This window comes from Sorex fumeus, unplaced genomic scaffold (genome assembly GCF_029834395.1).
Source record: "Sorex fumeus unplaced genomic scaffold, SorFum_2.1 ptg000081l, whole genome shotgun sequence".
Classification (NCBI taxonomy): Eukaryota; Metazoa; Chordata; class Mammalia; order Eulipotyphla; family Soricidae; genus Sorex; species Sorex fumeus.
The window spans coordinates 14,537,509-14,556,383 of NW_026606138.1; the positions used below are offsets into that span (position 1 = coordinate 14,537,509).

Below are 18,875 nucleotides of genomic sequence, written 5' to 3' on the forward strand. Positions count from 1 at the left end.
CTGTACTCAGGGATCACTCTTGGTGGATTTGGAAATGAAATGTGGTGCTACAGACCAAAATTGGGTCGTTCCTGCGTAAGGCAAAACCCTACCCACTATACCATCTCTCTGGCCCCAAGATACTTTTTAAATTTATAAAATTGGTAGATGATTCAGAGGTTTCTGTTTATTAAAATGGTGTCTCTGGGTTGTTGGCATCAGAATAATTAGCAGAGCAAATACTTCTTCTAGGCCTTAAAAAACAAAGGTTAAAAATTTTTTTTTTTTTTTTGCCACTCAGTTGTGCTCAGGATTTACCCTGGCTCTGTGCTCAAGGATCACTCCTGGCAGGGTTTGAGGAACCATAAATGGGGCTGGGAATCAAACCCGGGTCAGTCACAAGTGCCCTAACCCCTGGACTATCTCTGGCCCCTATAAAATTTTGTCGAAAGAATAAAATCGGTGAAACTGGGATGAAACTCCGTAGTAAAGTGCTTCTCTTGCATGTGTCAGGCACAGGGTTCTATTTCCATCTCCAGCCACCAAAAATGGAATGAAACTCGTAAATAGCAAATTACTATTTTCATGTTTTTTCCTGCCTCAAAAGCATTTTAAGTGAAGATCTCAGTGACTTCTTACACACAATAAACTCAGAGGAAAAAAAAAAAGAAAATCTATTTCAGTTTTCTAAAAAAGACCACCACACTACACACTAGGTAAGGGGCAGGGAAATTTGAGAACAGCAATGGGGTAGAAATAAATTGTGGGGCTGGAGCATTAGAACAGTGGGTAGGGCACTTGTGTTGCACGCAGCCAACCCAGGTTTGATCCCCAGCATCCCATACTGCAGACTGTCCCTCAAACCAGGAGTAACTCCTAAGCATTGCCAAGAGTGGCCCCAAAACTAAACCAAAAAAAAAAAAGAGAGAGAGAGAGAGAGAATTTGTGAAAAGCACACCCATTTACAGTTAACTTTGATGGTAAGATACCCCCCAAAGAGAAATTTTTTAAAAAATGTCTGACTCTCAGGTTCAAGTAAAGCACACAGGCACTTGCACGTGGCCAGCCCAGGTTCAATCCCAGCATCCAATGTGGTCCCCAGAGCACTGCCAGGAGCGATTCCTGAGTGCAGTCAGAAGCAAACCCTTAGCACCACAGGGTGTGGCCCCAAGTTCTACCTGCCCCCCTCACCTCCCAAATACTTGACACAGTTCCCTGCTCACAGAAATCAAGCAACTGCCCTTTCCAGGTCTTCTCAGAGACAGCGTCATACAAGTGTCTCACGACTGACCTGGAAGTCCATTTTCACACACTGTCCTTCAATATGGTACCCACTACAACCATTTCTTCTGGAAGCTTTTACACAACTACTGAGTGAAGTTTTGAAATAAATAAGATACTGACCAAGCAGATCGCTCCGGAGCCTGCCGCGGATGTGAGGACATAGTCTGAGGCACATGAATATGATGCCCGTGACCATAGTTGGGGTGCATCCTATGTGGGTGAGGTGGGGGGCGTTCATGTGCCCGCCTGGAAACACAGAACACAAAAAGACCACTGGAAATAATTGAATAATTGGTTATTTCTTAAGGCAGAAAAAAAATAGTATTTATATATATACACACATCTATAGATCAATAATAAAATCAATAATTATAACATTAATCATTTTGATTAATCATCAAACTGTAACTCCACAAATTCTCACTGCTCACTTACTTCAATGACTTTTATCCAAAGAAAAAGACTATTTTAACATACTGGATACTTCCTTTACAGCATATCTTTCAAACAGAATAATAAAAACAGAATAGAAAAAAAAATAAGTAAATACCAAGCAAAAACTTTAGTGCAAAAGTTTTTATATAAACATAGGCAAGCAGGAAAATGGAACCTATTTTATATTGCTTACTTTCATAAAACAGTGAAACAGTCATTTTAACCAATTAAAAAAATGAAAGAAAAAAACTTTACATCTTTTTTAAAATATGAAAGTTCAGGGGCTGGAACAATAGCACAGCAGGTAGGGCATTTGCCTTGCACGCGGCCGACCCGGGTTCAATTCCCAGCATCCCATATGGTCCCCTGAGCACTGCCAGGGGTAATTCCTGAGTACAGAGCCAGGAGTAACCCCTGTGCATCGCTGGGTGTGACCCAAAAAAAGAAAAAAAAAAGATAAAATATGAAAGTTCAGATAGGAACTTGCATGAAAGATAATGTGAAAACAGACAATAGCCTTATTATTCTGCATCTTGTTTATTCTATTTTCTTTTCCTAAAATCAGATTTACAAAAGCAATCATATGGTTCTAAGTAAATGGCTCACAAGAGGTTGAATTTAATAGGATAAATCTGATTTTTACTGTTTTCTAACACATTTACAGATACGGCATGTCAAGCTGGAACAAGTCATTTGGCAGGGAGGACTTCGCAGGGATGCTGGGTTCAGGGTGGGTAGAGGACTACTTACAATGAAATTTGGGGGTTCAAAGGTGGGGTGCAACAATGTGGTGCTACTCTGACCCAGCACTGCTTGTGGGTCACCAGGGACACACTGGTAGTGCTTACTATGTCCCAGCACTACACCCAGTGCAGCTCTGGGAGTCATGTGGCGCTGAAGCCAAACACGGAACCTCATACCCTTTGAGCCCTCTCCCCAGAATTTAGGACTAGTCATTTTCTAGATATTGAATGCAAGTCTATCAACTCACTAAAGCATTACTACATTAACTTGGCACCAAGCTATCCTGGACATAACCTTAAGTAGTTAAATGAAGAAGTTACACAGTGATATTTAGATGAAAAATTTAAAAAACACTCTTCTAAAGAACCAAATATCTTTCACATACAATAGTCTATGTGGTCCCTGTTGCAACCATTCAATTTAATTTCTGTAGTATAAAATAAGTCATAGATTATACAAATTAAACAAGAGTAGTATTCCCATAAAACTTTATTTATGGGAAAATTGTGGAGATAACTCTAAGGGCTGGAGTACATTCTTGGTATGGTTTCAATGACTGGCACAAAATGGTCCCCCAAGACTATTGCTTGAAAGACCCCCTCAGAAAACAAAAATCTCTCTTTACAAAAACATGCAACAAAATTAGACCAACAGAGTCTGGTGCTCATACGCAAATGCCCCAAATTGGATCCCTGATTTTCGGAAGGAAAGCAAAAATTCAATTAGTCTCATCATGAGACTAGAGAGAGAGTACAGCTGTTCGGGTGCTTGCCTTGCACGAGGCTGACCTGGATGGGCTCAACTCCCAGCATCCCATATGGTCGCATGAGCCCCACGAGGAGTGACTGCTGAACGCAGAGCCAGGAGTAACACCAAAGCACTGCTGGTGTAGGTATCCCCCCTCCAAAAGAAAACAAAAACCAGTTAGTCTCGTCAAATGTTTGGAGAGACAACTGTGTTACTGTTTTGTTCTTGTTTTGGGCAGGGGGTTGGGGATGCATCACATCCAACAGTGCTCAGGACTTTTTCCTGGCTCTGTGCTCAGATCACCCCTGGAGGTGCTAAGGGGAGTATATATTATATTGGAAACTAAACTTGGGTCAGCCATGTGCAAGACAAAAGTCTTTTTTTTTCCTCCCTTTTTTTCATTTTGGGTCACACCCAGTGATGCACAGGGGTTACCCCTGGTGATGCTTGGGGGGGGGGGGGGGGGGCAGGGGGCGCATATGTGATGCTGTAATAGAACCGGGTCAGCTGCGTGCAAGGCAAATGCCCTACCTGCTATACTATTGCTCCAGCCCCCAAGACAAATGTCTTAACCCCTCTATTATCTCTTTGGTCCACAATTTTACTTTTTTATTTGCTGACCCACAGCTGGTGGTTCTCAGAAGCTATTCCTGGCTCAGTCTTGGGTACTCACAACTAGAATTTGTTACAGTACCAAGCAGTGTCTGGAATCAACCCCAGGCCTCCAGTGTAAACACCTCCAGCCCTTTTAAATTACTTGCAATACAATTCTTTTAAAAATGGTCAAAATTTCAGTTGATTTGTGAAAGTTCTATCACCACATAAAAATACCATCAACTTTATCCTTCACGTGAGCCCACTAGGATTCTAATTATTTGTCTTCAAAATTAAAAATTTTTAGGACACCCATTATTTAATAAATATAAATGGAAGTCTTATCCATGATTTTACTAATATGTTTTTTAGGCCACAACCAGTGATGCTCAGGGCTTACTCCTAGCTCTGTGCTCAGGGAATCACTCCTGGTGGACCTCTCTCATTACAATTTTTTAGTGGGCTTCCCCCCCGCCCCCCACATATGTGATGATGCTCAGGGGTTAATCCTTGCTTTGCACTCAGGAATTACTCTTAGCACAACTTGGGGGCCCATATCAAATGCCAGGGATTGAACCTGGGCTGGCTGCTGGTAAGGTAAATGCCCTACCCTATGGTACCATTGCTCTAGCTTCCCTCAATTTTTTTTTTCGCTTTTTTGGGTCATACCCGGTGATGCACAGGGGTTACTCCTGGCTCTTCACTCAGGAATTACTCCTGGCGGTGCTTGGGGGACCATATGGGATGCTGGGAATCGAACCTGGTTCGGCTTTGTGCAAGGTAAACGTCCTACCCACTGTACTATCACTCTGGCCTCCTCAGTACAATTTTTAATGCTTAAGTTTATAAATAAACCAAGAACTTTTCTAGTATCAGATGTTGAAAATTCTACTAATACCCTTCTAGTTAGTAATAACATATCATACATCAAATAAGATCTTTTATAACTCAGTCTTGCTCCCCTATATCATCAAGATTTCCTCAGTCTTTATTATGAAATACTACAGAAAGCAAGCATTGGCTAGCAAGAAAATTCATGACTTGGGTCATATCCCAAACATCTGATTTCATTAAATAATCTGATTCAAATGTTTTGTGTCAACACCTACAAGTACCCAAGGTTATTAAGAGTCTAGCTACTAATTAATTTCAGAAGACTCAATAGGCCTTCTCTTACGCGCGCGCGCACGCGCGCGCGCATGTGTGTGTGTGTGTGTGTGTGTGTGTAAATAGAAGTCTTATCCACGATTTTATTAATATGTCTTTAGGCCACAACTGGTTATGCTCAGGGCTTAATCCTAGCTCTGTGTTCAGGGATCACTCCTTGTGATCCTCATTACACCTCTCTCATTACAATTTTTCGGTTACAAATCAAATCACAAATCATCCTGTTATTTGTCGATTGCCTCGAGCAGGCCCCAGTAATGTCTCCTTCATCCTAGCCCTGAGATTATATTCAAGGCTCTTTAGGAGAATGAGACCCATCATTGTTACTGGTATTTGGCATATTGGGTATGCCACGGGGAGTTTGCCAGACTCTGCCGTGTGGACAGGCTACATTCGGTAACCTACCAACCTGGCAGGTTACCGAATTTTTCAGTGTTTTTTTTTTTTCAAATAACATTTGAATCAGGTTATTTAATGAAATCAGATGTTTAGGATCTGACCCAAGTCATGAGTTTTTTTACTAATGAGTGCTTTACAGGTAAGAGACCCAGGCTCACTGCACAGTTCCTGAGCACTATTAAGACTAGCTTAAAACAAATCAAAAACACATAAAAATAAATTTCCTAGTGAATTAAAGATTTTAATAGCTACACTGCTTCTAAAAATAGTTATGTAATACGTACAACAAGTAGTTGTATGGGTAGGAGAGACAGAATAGAGGTTAAGACACTAGCCTTGCATTTGACCAACCCTAGCTTGATCTGGTATCACATGGCTACCTGAACACCACTTGGAGTCAACACTGAGCACAGAGGCAGGAGTAGCCCTTAAGCAATGCCAGGGCCAACCCCAACCCAAATAAATTCTAGCATTGTAGCACTGTCTTCCCGTTGTTCATCGTTTGCTCGAGTGTGCCCAGTAATGTCTCCATTGTGAGACTCCTTGATACTGTTTTTGGCATATCGAATACGTCACGGGGAGCTTGCCAGGCTTTGCCGAGCTGGCAAGATACTCTCGGTAGCTTGCGGGCTGAAGTAAATAAAAATTATAACTCTATAGTTTTAAGGCTAACAGAAACAGAAGGAAAGTATATCATTTTAAGAACGTAAAACATACGTTGGGTGCTGCATCATTCTCCTCCTTTGAACTTCCATCCTCTGCATCATTTCATGAGGGTGAAGTCTTTGAGCTGGAGGTGCCGTGGCTGGAATATGGTGGGAAATCGGCTGGTGTGGAGGAGGAAGATGTTGGGGAATTGGAGCAGCAGTACTGGCTAAGTGAGTTGGGGGTGGGGGTGCCACAGGGTGAGATGTTGCATGAGAAGATATTTGAGAGTGGAAAGCATGTACAGGATGAGGAATAACATAATCCACTTGAGGTGCAGGCTGAGTCTGAGGAGGAGGGTTTCCATGAGCATGGGGACAGGCAGAGGCTTGATGATGAAGCGGTCTTGTTAAAGAAGCATCTGCAAGAAAAAACAGAGGTACCATGCTGTTGCTTTTGTACATATGAACATATTAATATATACTTAATTTTTATAAATCAGTGCTTGAGTCTGTTCAATTCTGCTCAGTAACCTACTTCCTTCTTTGAATGATCTTGGATACCTTCTCTTCAGTACACATACACTTTTACTTCATTCATTCATTAGCATTCTAATACAGAATACACCAATATCAATTGATGAAACCAGATGAAACCATCACAGATAAAACTAGAAGTAAACCAAATGTTAAAAAACACATATATGTTATGATAACTCTTGTGCTCATGCTCTCATGTATATGCATGTGGGAGTATGTCCATACTATATACATTACTCAAGACAGGCCTTGTAGCATAAATTCCTACAGTTCTGAATCTGAGAGAAAAAAAATCATAAAATAATCTTCCCCAAAGGTTACCACAGTTACTATTTCCATCACAATTTTTTAAATGTCAACCTGAGAAAGATGTTGTATTTCTGTTTCTTTCCACACAACTAACACAACTATCTAGTCCCATTCTTAGCCTACCATGTACCATTACTGATTTGTAAGAATTCCTGTATATATGGAAACTATAAAGGAGGTTTTTTTTGGTTCATTTTTGGGCCAAACCAGCGGTGCTTAGGACTTACTCCTGACTGGCTCGATAGAGCTGGGGGATTGAACCCGGGTAAGTACCTGCTGTACTATCACTCTGGCCATAAGATAGGTTTAAATGTTTTTCAAGTTGTCTTTTTTTTTTCTTTTTGGGTCACACCCGGCAACGCACAGGGGTTACTCCTAGCTCTTCACTCAGGAATTACTCTGGCGGGGTGCTCAGGGGACCATATGGGATGCTGGGAATCAAACCTGGGTTGGCTGCCACACCTGGTGGTAAACAGGGGTTACTCCTGACTCTGTGCTCAGTAATCACTCCTAGCTTACTCAGGACACCATATGGGATGCCAGTTGCATGCAAGGCAAGAGCCTTACCTCTACCCCTAGTATAATTTTTTCAGAACAAAGAATTTGCTTATATCAAATGAATATAAAGACCTTTTGCAACTGAAAAGGTTTTCAGCAAGAAATTCTCTCTAATACCGCCATTAAACCTAAGAAACTTAGTCAAAATTTACCTTATCCTAGAAACTATTAAACTTTCACAACTCCTATCATTCCTAAAGGAAATTATTTAAAATTTCCTTTTATAGGAATCTAAGGTGCCACTGGTATACTTTAATTTTGCAAAATAGACAAAACAGGACACTTTTTATTTTCATGATCTGATTTACCTTAGAAAATGCTTTGGGGGCCGTGAGGGTGGAAGGAGAAAGCAGCATAAACAAAGAGACCCACTCTTCAGCCAAGGAAATGCTAACCATCTACGATTTTTTTTTTTTAAACTGAAAGGTTGCTTCAGGAAAAATACCATACTCCATCTCTATACACATACTTACAAGGAGGTGGCATGTAATGCCGACAGGAGGAGAGCGAGGCTTGCGGAGGAGGCTGGGGCTGGGGCTGTGCAACCATGCTGGATCCATAACCATCCAGTGACAATGGCTGACTTGGGGCAGCAGCAGCAGCCTGATGGCCAAAGATTGCAGCTCGGGAAGAAGAAACGGGGCAGCAGGGATCAAATGCAGATGCGCCATGGAAACTACCACTCCCATGACTTCTGATAGCACTGTTGCTCAGGTCTACTGGCAATGCCTGCTATATAAAGAGGAAGTACAGTTTATCTTTCTACAGTTTGCTCAAAACACCGATGCAAGGCATTATTATGAAAACACTTCTAATACAATTTATAACAATACAATCTTTGAATTACAATTTGAAGATGAAATTTTAGTGTGCAAAACTACTAAACACCAAGACAATACCATGTACTTTGTGTTTCTTGGAGTGGGAAAATTGTAGCCAACTGTATACTTAAAATCAGTTTTTAAAAACTAAGCTTACTATCTTGCTGCTTATAGTCAAAAAGTCAGTATACTATTAAGGTGAATTTCTCTTCCATTATCTGTATCTTAGCAAGAAAAGTTCATTATTATTATTAATTTTGGGGAGGGTATTTGCGCCAAATCTGGAAGTGATCAAATTCCATTTATTGATGCTCTTCATGATTATAGAAAGGTCTGTTACTAAGTTAAAATCCTAAATAAAATGCTGACTTATACTCGAGCAATTACATAACAGTACTGCTTTTTTGTATTCTTATGTAATTTTAATACAAGTCTTTGCTCAGAATTCAGCAATTTTAAAGACATAATTAAAGAAATAAAGCTTAAGTTACATATGGAGATAGATATATGCAGGCATGTTCAATATTGCAAACTAAGGGGCTAGAAATGAAAAGGCAAGGGCAGCATCCAACCTAGAGGCACAGAAAGGCAGAATCCCACAACCACCACCTTGGTTACATCTGCCCACCTAAGCCCAGTCTGATGGCCAGTGATGGTGCGCAGGTATCCAAGGCTGAGGAATGCTAGCCTAGGACAACATATTAGAGACCCAAGTCTCCCAGCAGTACGCAGAGCAACAGTGGTCTCTGTGCTTTCAATGGGCTCTAGGTTCTCAGGGGATATCAAAAAGAAAAGTAACTCTTTATGCTATAAAGGCAGGGGAATGACAGTCCAAGGGAGACTGTATGAAGGTAAAAAAGAAAAACCCTTTTATTTGATATATTGTGACTGTAATCAAGCAAATGTCAGGTCTCTTTCTTCTGAGTTGGCAAATGTATACACTCAATTGAGGATGGTTTAAGAATAATTCTGATTCAGATATGATTCAAATCCTTGCTCCATTTTCTTATTTAGGATACAACATAGCAAGTTCACTGGTGTTATCAAAGTCTTATGATGTTCTTGACCAGCTAGTGATTAAGAACACTCCCTGAGAATAGATACTCAACTGTAGAGTGAAGATGTTCTCTGAAGGAACCAAGGGCAAATTTAAAGAACAGAAAGAAAAGAATAAAGAAATCATTCCTCTTCACTATAAAACAGTTCATTCAATTCTTATTCTAGAAAGAGGATGGCGAGCAAGATGGAAAGTGAAATGCAATATTATGCAATAAAATGTAGTATTTGCTACACACACACACACACACACACACACACACACACTTGTTACTATGCTGTGTTTTGGGTAACACCCAGTAGTGCTCACAGCTAGCTTACTCCTGACTTGATATTCAGGGATGCCTGGCACAAGGGCACCATATGTGATGCCAGGGATCAAACCTTGGACAGCTGTGTGCAAGACAAGCACTTTTTCCCCCCTTTCTGGGTCAAACCTGGTGCTCAGGGACTACTCCTGGCTCTGCACTCAGGAATTACTCCTGGTGGTGCTCCAGGGGCCATATGGAATGCCGGGGATCCAACCTGGGTCAGCTGGCTCAAAGCAAATGCTGTACTATCACTCCAAACCCAAGTACCTTAATCACTGTACTATCTCTCTGACTCCAGGGAACTATTATTGTCTATGGACTGTAAGTAATGCCTAACACAAATATTTTGGTAACTCTGTCTACACATAAGCCAGCCTATAATCACAAATCTTCAAAGCAGCTCATTAATTCTATTCCTCAACTTTCTGCTCTGACAAGTCACGCAAGCCTCAACTCATGAGCATGTTACTAACATTTGAGTCCTCCAAAATTTTTCCATGTGTCTCCAGCTATTCAAAATCTCACTCTGGGGCCAGGAATGTGACTCAGCAGCACAACACTTGCCTTGAATGTGTGAGACCCTGGAGTCAATTTCCAACACTACAACAGGAAACAAACTCACTCCATTCTCATTCATACCCATTTTTTCCACTGAATGCCCAATTCTGCTGATTTTTCACTATCTGGATGCAATCCAAACATCTCTACTTAAAAATAGATGAATATGGGGCTGGAGTGATAGTATAGTGGGGAGGGCGTTTGACTTTGGTTCAATTCCCCAGTATCCCATATGGTCCCGAGCACCACCAGGAGTAATTGCTGAGTGCAGAGCCAGGAATAACCCCTGAGCATCGCCAGGTGTGACTCAAAAAGAAAAAAACAATGAATACGCAATAAATATTTTACCCTGAATAATAACTGTAAAAGATATTCTACCTGTAATGAGTTCACTCACAGAGTGCTGCATATGAGCTCTCAAAAAAGTAATATTATTTTACTATTTTGCTAATATTGCTGAAGTAAACAAAAACCTGTTGGTGGCAGTTGAACGAATGTGGCATAAAGTGAAAGATCTACTTTTCCACCATATTTCTTATACTTATAACCCTTCTTTCTCCTTTTAGCCCAGATTCCTGTAAAAGGAAATTTTTTTCTTTAAGCATCTTTAATTCAGTCCATCCTAACATTTTTCTTAATCTGTTCTCACTTCCAAGAATTAGGAAATGTTCAGATGAATACTTCAAAACATCTAAAATCTCTAATCAAATTTCCTATATTCCCCTTCAAATTTTCTCTTGGAAACAGCCAATTTTAAGAATCCACCCTTATTTTCATTCAGTAAAAAAAAAAGAACCACAACTTTTTCTTATTTTAGCCAGATCCATCAGATACCCATTAGGTACTATTATTTTTAATATCAATTATAAATAATTACACACAGACAAGGATTTGAACCATACAGAGTTAAACTTTAGTAAGCCAGTGAACATAGAAAAGCAGTTCTAGAAGTTTGAAAGCAATGTTTCAAAAGTTCCTTTTTCACTTTTTTCTAATACTTTTTCTCACAAATACATGTGTTACCCTGATAGCATACTGTTATTTAACATACACAATACTCACAACATTATATCACGATTAGAGAGTTGACACAGAAATTAAAATAGGACATAACACCTGATTTAATTTACCCCATGTGATCACCAATACTAAATCGATGTTAATTTACATTTCAAGCATTCACCAACAGTATCAACTACTTGATTATAATATTTGCCAACTTCAAATCCCCATAAAATAAAACCAGCACCAGTTTTTATAAATTATGCCACAGGTATATATCTGTATTACTCTGAAGCAGAAGTAACATGGGGAAAAACTAGGACAATTTCCCACTTTCTTATGAGCTATGTCAATATTTTCAATACTGAAAAATAAAGCAAAAATTCTAATAAGATCTACAAAGATCAGAATCATGCACATATGAAACCCCTTCTTTGTCCAGTGCTGTGCACACACCAGCCCCTCTCCTTCCCCCCACTAATTTAGCAGATAAATTACCATTATTTCCTGTTCTTCCCACCACCACCACCACCAAAGGAGTCATGTTTAAAAAGTTTTAGAGAAACCCAGGAAATTCTACATACCTGGTCATGGTAGCTGGTGCCAGAAGTGGCATTTCCCCCACACGGCGCTGGTACTTGTGGAGGTCTTTCCACAGGGCACGCGGGATCAGTGAAGGAGGGAGAAACTGGGACCGCTGGGTGGGGTGTGTGGTGGTGGTGGTGGTGGTGTTGAAAGTGGTGGCTATGCTGTTGGAAACAGCTCGTGTGTGGGTGTCCAAGAGCATGGTGATTCTGGGAGGACCCTCCACATGGCGAGTGCTGGGGACAGCAGGCAGGTAACCTTGGCATGGCAGGGGGACCGGCTTCCATCACAGCACTAGATGCAGTTCTCCTCGAGTCATCTTGAAACCAAGAGATGCATGGAACCATCAAATGACCAAATAGAGGGAAACTGCTTTCAACAGTGTTGCAAAAATTAGGTATGGTGCATCAAAGAACATTAAGATGATGCAAATCTCTGAAGATCAGAATGTGGTAGGGTCACATCCTTGACCCCCTGACTTGTGTACTATGTACTTTGGGCACTGGTCTTTACTGGTTTTATTTGAAAGCCTAAAATCTTCAGAAGTTCTTGTTTACTATGATGCTGAAGTTCGTCCTGAGCCACTCCTGGTCCTGTGGCCCAACAACCCCTCCACCAAATAATAAACATGCCACTGATCTATCTTTGATTGATAATATTTTTTTTGGGGGGGGGGGGCACACTCGGCAGTGCCCAGGGTTTACTCCTGGCTCTGCACTCAGGAATTACTCCTGGCAGTGCTCAGGGGACCCATATGGAGGGCAGGAGAATTGAGCCTGGTTTAGTTGCATGTAAGAAAGACACCATACCCACTATTACCTTTCTGGTCCCTAGTGATTAGCTATTTTAAATTTAAAAATAATCCATTTTTAAAATTCTGTTATATGCAATAAAATTCTTCTGAGTCCAATGAAGCACCCCAATACATAAATCATTCATATATAATGCGGACTACTTGTCCTTCCTTGTTTGTGTCACTGGCTCCTCAGGGGCTATCCCTGGCTCTGTGCTCAGGAGCAATACCTGGCAGTGGCAGTGGTTGGAGGATCATCCACAGTGGCAGAGATGTAATCAGGGCTGGTCATAGGCAAGGCAAACACCTTACTCCAGCCATAGGTGCTCTTAAACTCTTACCTGCTCATATATAATCAACTAACTTGCAGTGTATCTGACAAGTCTCACCAACCTTTGATATCTTCCTTTTCTCTGGAGGATACACTCAGACCCAAGAGATATGAGAATGCTAAGGAGCCAGAGACACAGTCCAGGGATTAAGACCAAGTTATACCAGCACTGCAGGGTCCTTATAGCACTGTAGCCTCAGGCCTCAGGTCGACTCCAGGCCTCCTGGGCACCTCACAAAATGGTAAGACTTTGGAGCTAGGGAGGAAGCACAAGACTCGTGCACATGCTTTGCATGCTAGAGCCCTGAGTTTGATTCCTGGCACATGGTTCCCCAAGCATCTCGGGGAACGACTCCTAAGCACCAAGCTGGAAGTTGGCCCCAGTAGCGCTGGTCCAAAATGCAAAATAAGTAAATAAAAGACCAGACTTATGTGATAAGCATTATTATTTAGGAAATAAAAGATTTTGGGCTGGAGAGTTATGATAGCAGATAAGGCACGCGCCTTGAACAAGGCCAACCTGGCTTCAATCCTCAACATCCCATATGGTCTACGAGCATCACCAGGTGCTCCTGAGCTTAGTTAGAGCCATTAGTAAGCCCTAAGCACCACTGGATGTCGTCCAAAAACAAACAAAAAAAGGAGAAATAGAGACAGAGGGAGAAAGGAGGGAGGGAGGAGAGACAGAGAAACACACAGAGGGAAAGGGAGAGAGGGAGGGAGGGAAGGGGAGAGGGAGAGGGAGAGAGAGAGAGAGCGAGAGAGCGAGAGAGAGAGAGAGAGAAAGAGAGAGAGAGCGAGAGCACTTTTATAGTGAACTAATCATTTTAGTATCCGAAAGTGGGAATATGTAGAGTCAGATGAACCTGAGTTCCAACACTGAATCTAATCCTGACCAATGTAGCCTCTTATTCACCTTAAACTTCATATTAAATGTTTAATACTTTCCTGGTATTATTTTTGATAGGAAAAACAATAAGTTTTCTAGGTAGAAAACAACTGAGTCCTGAGTACATTCTAGGTCACATACCAAGAATAAATCTTAAGTATATTCAACCATGACTGAAGAATTGCAAAAGCGCTCCTAGAAGTCTATCCCATACTCATCTAGAAAAGAGAACCCTTTCCTTAAACTACATTATTGGAATACACTAAAACTGAAGATCAATTTTCACTTTAAAAAGAAAACTTGCTTGCCTCTTTGGCCCGCATATGCCAGAGAGGGGAATTTTCTAACTTTAGGGTGCATTTCCTTAGCCTGAGGAAAAAGCCCACACATTACTGCTTGGGAAATGTGCCTGGACTTTTTTCCACTCTGGAGAAGACCATGTTCTTTCTTGAGCATATCCTTCTCTCTCCTTTCCTCCCTTTATTTCCCAATAAGCTTGTTTTACTTCAAAAATATTATTAGTATAATTTAGGGTTTTGGGCCATACCCAGTAGTGCTCGGGACTTACTCTTGGTTCTGTGTTCTGAAAAAACTCCTGGCAGTACCCAGAAGCCCCAATAAGATGCCAAGGATCAAACTTGGGTTGGCTGAATGCAAGGCAAGGTCCCCTGAGTCTTGCATGAGGAGTAAGCCATGAACACAGCCAGATATGGTCCAAAAAAAGCAAAACAGGAGTCATGGAATAAAACATGGAATAAAACGAAGTCAGCTGAACTGTGTAACCTGAGTGTAGTCTGAATCAGCTATGTGCAGATTAATAGAGGTCTATATGTAGACATATGACATAAAATGACATAAAATAAAGCCCTTTTAGTCTAGAGAAGTGCAGTACAATCAAGCCTATCCAAAACCTATGAACTTAAGAGTAAATCACAAGAATGCAACTCAAGTAGTGAAACTGCTACTTTAAATTATCAGCACAAAGGGTCTATATTTTTGTGGGGTTGGGGGCGCGGCTGGGCCACACTTGGCAAAACTCAGGGCTCTGAACTCAGGAATTACTCTTGGCAGTGCTTGTGGGATCATTTGGGATGCTGGAGACCGACCTGGGTTGACGGCATGCAAAGCAAATACCCTATCCAGTGAACTTACACTCCAGCCTCAGGCAAACTTTATTTATTAAAAAAATTAATTTATATGATTGTTGCCTTTTTTCCTAGTGTCTTCTAAATTTTACTTTATATGTTATAGAAATTGTTGCTTTTAGTTATAAGCAAGTGATTTTCTGTGATGATCTGTAATATAACTGTCATCTCAGTAAATTCTCGTTTTTCAAAAAAAAATTAAAAATTAAATTTATAAAATTTTGAGACTGTCCTGAAATACAATTGGGACTATCATATACAATCTAGATAAGAATAACAAGTACACAAAGCTACCAGATGAGAGGTGTGAATGAGAAGAGTTCAACCCTTTCCCTCAAAAAATTTTATTTGTCTTGAAAGTATTTTATTGTTTCAGATTTCTTCTAAAATAGGAAAAGAAATATAAATATCAAAAAAAAAGCTAAAGATTAAGTGATAATACATAAAACAAGATAGTCCATAAAGTACTGAAGAGAAAGAATATTCCCTCAATGAATAAATATAAGGCAGCACATTTAACTCCAGTCTACATTTTTCAAGGAATTTAAAAAATATCTCTGGGAAAATTGCTTTTGACTCTGCTCACACTCCCAGGAGAGGGAGACCTAATCCATTCACAAGTAGCTTTACAATCTGCTCAATATAAGTATAAAACTTAAATGATACAGGGGTCAGAGAGACAGTACAATGGCAGGGCATGCAGCCAATCCAGTTTTGATTCCCGGCATCCCAGAGAGGTTCCAGCTCACCAGGAATGATTCCTGAGTGCAGAACCAGGAGTTACCCTGAGCATTGTTGGGTGTAGCACCAAAACAAAACAAACAAAAAAGAATTAAATGATACAATAGTAAAAGGCACAAATTAATAGGAATCATAAGGTGGTTTCATTAAAAAGCAAAAATAGTATAAGAGGGCTGGAGTGATAGCACAGCGGTCATTAAAAAGCAAAAATAGTATAAGGGGGCTGGAGTGATAGCACAGCGGGTAGGGCACTTGCCTTGCACACGCCCGACCAGGGTTCTATTTCCAGCATCCCCTATGATCCCCCAAGCACTGCCAGGAGTAATTCCTGAGTGCAGAACCAGAAGTAGCCCCTGAGCATCGCTGGGTGTGACCCAAAAAGCACACTGGCACACACACTGTCCTCCCGTTGTTCATTGATTTCCTTGAGCGGGCCCAGTAACATCTCCATTATGAGACTTGTTACTGTGTTTGGCATATTGAGGATGAGATACTCTCAGTAGCTTGCCGGACTCTCTGAGAGGGGCAGAGGAATCGAACCTGGCTCTTCCAGGCCAGCTGAGCACAAGGCAAACATCCTACCGCTGTGCTATCTCTCCAGCTCCAAACAGCAAAAAGCAAAAAAAAAAAAAAAAGTATAAGAATCATAAGGTGGCTTCATTACTAAAAATAATATGCCAAACCTTTGAGGGCCACTGGGGCTATAAAATCCCTGATAATTAACAATGAGTTCATATCTCTATGCTACTATCAAGGTAAAAGGCTAGCATAGGCTCAATTAAATAACTCATAGGAGAAGCAGCAGAGAATGTACTGCTGATCGAAACAAAAGAAAAAAAGAACCCGAGATAAGAACTAAAACTAAAATTCCTAAAAGGAAGTTAATTAACATGTAATTAACATGGAAGTTAATTATAAAAATCTTGGATTAGCAATGATTTCTAGATACTATATCAAAAGAATTACCAATAAAAATCTGAGAAAGTGAGTATTATCAAACTCTTTTGGTTTTTGGGCCATACCCAGCAGTGCTCAGAAGTGACCCATGGCAGTGTGCTAGGGCTCATATGTGGTGCAGTGTTTGAACCAGGCAGAGTTGCAGCCAATGTGACTGCCTACAAGGCAAGTGCCCCATCAAACTTTTTACAACTCCATTCTTGTTTTCAACTCTTCTGGATATATTACCAGCAACTGCTGGATCATATGGTTAAGAACCACCAAAACTTTCCATAATGCCTGTACCATTTTACAATCCCAGCAGAAATTCATAAGGATCTCAATTTCTAACACCCTTATAAACATTGGTTATTTAATTTCCTGCCTCATTTTTTATAGAAATCCAAAGTGTGTATAAACTGGTAGATCACTGTTGTTCTTATTCGCATTTTCCCCAATAACAAATATTGTTTTCATGTACTTCTTGGCCATTTGTCTTTATTTAAAAAAATATATATCTAGGGACACATCATTCTTTTGCTTAAGGGAAATGCAATGCAATGAATACTGCAATGCAAAGGACAGACATCAGAGTATCATACGTGCAAGGAATATGTTCTACCACTAAAGCCACCTTTCTGGCTTCCACTGTGCCCACTTCTAATTTTGGTTGTTTATCTTTTTACTGTTGAGTTTGAGAGTCCTCTCTATTCCGAATACCTTACACAATACAGGGTTTCTGGACATCTTTCACTTTTTAAATCATGCTATTGGATGCACATAAATTTAATTTGCCTTATCTTTTTATTTCTGGTCCTTGAATTTTTGGCTCATTCTCCCCATTAACACTAAGTTAAAAACAAACTGATATATGAAATTAGTCTAAATTTCACAAGCGACTTTTTTTACTCTCACCATATGTTTTACTTCTTTTTATTTTTTCGTGTTTTGGGGTCACACACAGCAGTGCTCAGGAAACTACATGTTCGCAGAGCTGAGGCAATATTGCCAGGGGAGCAGAGATTCAGGGGAGGAGGGCTGTCAAAGTAATTCCAAACCAATACATTTCAAACCCAGGTCAAATACCTTAACCCGGCCTGTCTCTCAGGCACCCTCCCCTGCCTCCCTTTCACAGGATCTTCATTCTAATACACCCTTGCTATTATAGTAAAATCTCAAAATCAGTATTTCTTTGAAAAAGCTCCTCCCAATGCCTTTAAGTTTTACATACCTCCTATAGAAGTACCAGTCATACTATTGCTTGGAAGAGTAGCTGAAGTCTCTGACACTGCAGAGGGCTGGCTACTAGTGACAGCTGATGCAGGATCAGAGGCCTGCTCAGAGGTAGATGGATTTGTACTGTTAACAGAAGCGCTTGTGGTTTGTGATTCCATTCTCGCAGAAGTGGTTGGTACTACAGTAGGTTCTACAAAATATAAATCATTTATTAATTTAAAACAAATTAACAGGTTATATTTGAATCTCAGCTAACATTTTAACTATTATTATTAAGCAAACATAAAAATATGATTTAGCTTCCTTTTCTTGCAAATACCGCTGCCACAAGCATGGTGAATGTACCGAAAACCTGCCGGACTTTTTGTAAGAAATGTGGCAAACATCAGCCCCACAAAGTCACACAGTACCAGAAGGGTCTGTATGCCAGGGAAAGCGTCATTATGACAGAAAGCAGAGTGATTATGGAGGTCAGACTAAGCCTACTTTCTGGAAAAAGGCTAAAACTACAAAGAAGATTGTGTTGAGACTTGAATGTGTCAAGCCCAACTACAATTCTAAGAAAATGCTGGCCATTAAGAGATGCAAGCATTTTGAACTGGGAGGTGATAAAAAGAGAAAGGGACAAGTGATCCAATTCTAAGCTTCATCTTTTATTATGAAGACAGAAATCCTGGGCTGTGTTAGACTGATGGAACAATCTGTGTTTTCGGAGAGAAATTACGTCGTATCGTGAATTAACTCCCTGAGAGAAAAAATATATATACATAAGATTTATCCAACAAACAAAATATGTATCAGGGATTGAACCAGGTTGGCTATCTATGTGGGAGGCAAGCTATCTCCCTGGCCCCGTAAAAGCACTTTAATCACTTAATAAGCATTAGCCATTATCCTTAAGGTAAAGGTAAGGTAAGGTAAAGGCCCTCTCGTTGATCATCGATTTGCTCGAGCGGGCCCAATAACGTCTCCATTGGAGACTTTGTTGTTACTGTGTCTGGCATATCGAATACTCTCGGTAGCTTGCCGGGCTCTCCGAGAGGGGCGGAGGAATCGAACTCGGGTCGGCCA

The 18,875-nt window shown here is 40.5% G+C and overlaps 1 protein-coding gene across 6 annotated transcripts in view; it reads right to left on the reverse strand.

Moving 5' to 3' along the window:
* Positions 1-18,875, reverse strand: part of RNF111 (ring finger protein 111) — a 58,871-nt gene that overhangs the window by 12,132 nt on the left and 27,864 nt on the right. For 2 of the 6 annotated variants that reach the window (XM_056130746.1, XM_056130745.1), the window contains exons 4-8: positions 17,800-17,994; positions 11,733-12,052; positions 7,874-8,132; positions 6,067-6,415; positions 1,384-1,509 (exon numbers count right to left, since the gene is read on the reverse strand). In XM_056130746.1, the coding sequence (XP_055986721.1) occupies positions 1,384-1,509; positions 6,067-6,415; positions 7,874-8,132; positions 11,733-12,052; positions 17,800-17,994 (1,249 nt within the window). Of the gene's footprint in view, positions 1-1,383; positions 1,537-6,066; positions 6,416-7,873; positions 8,133-11,732; positions 12,053-17,799; positions 17,995-18,875 lie in introns of all 6 variants that reach the window. The other 4 variants (XM_056130744.1, XM_056130742.1, XM_056130747.1 and 1 more) reach the window with 3 other exon arrangements.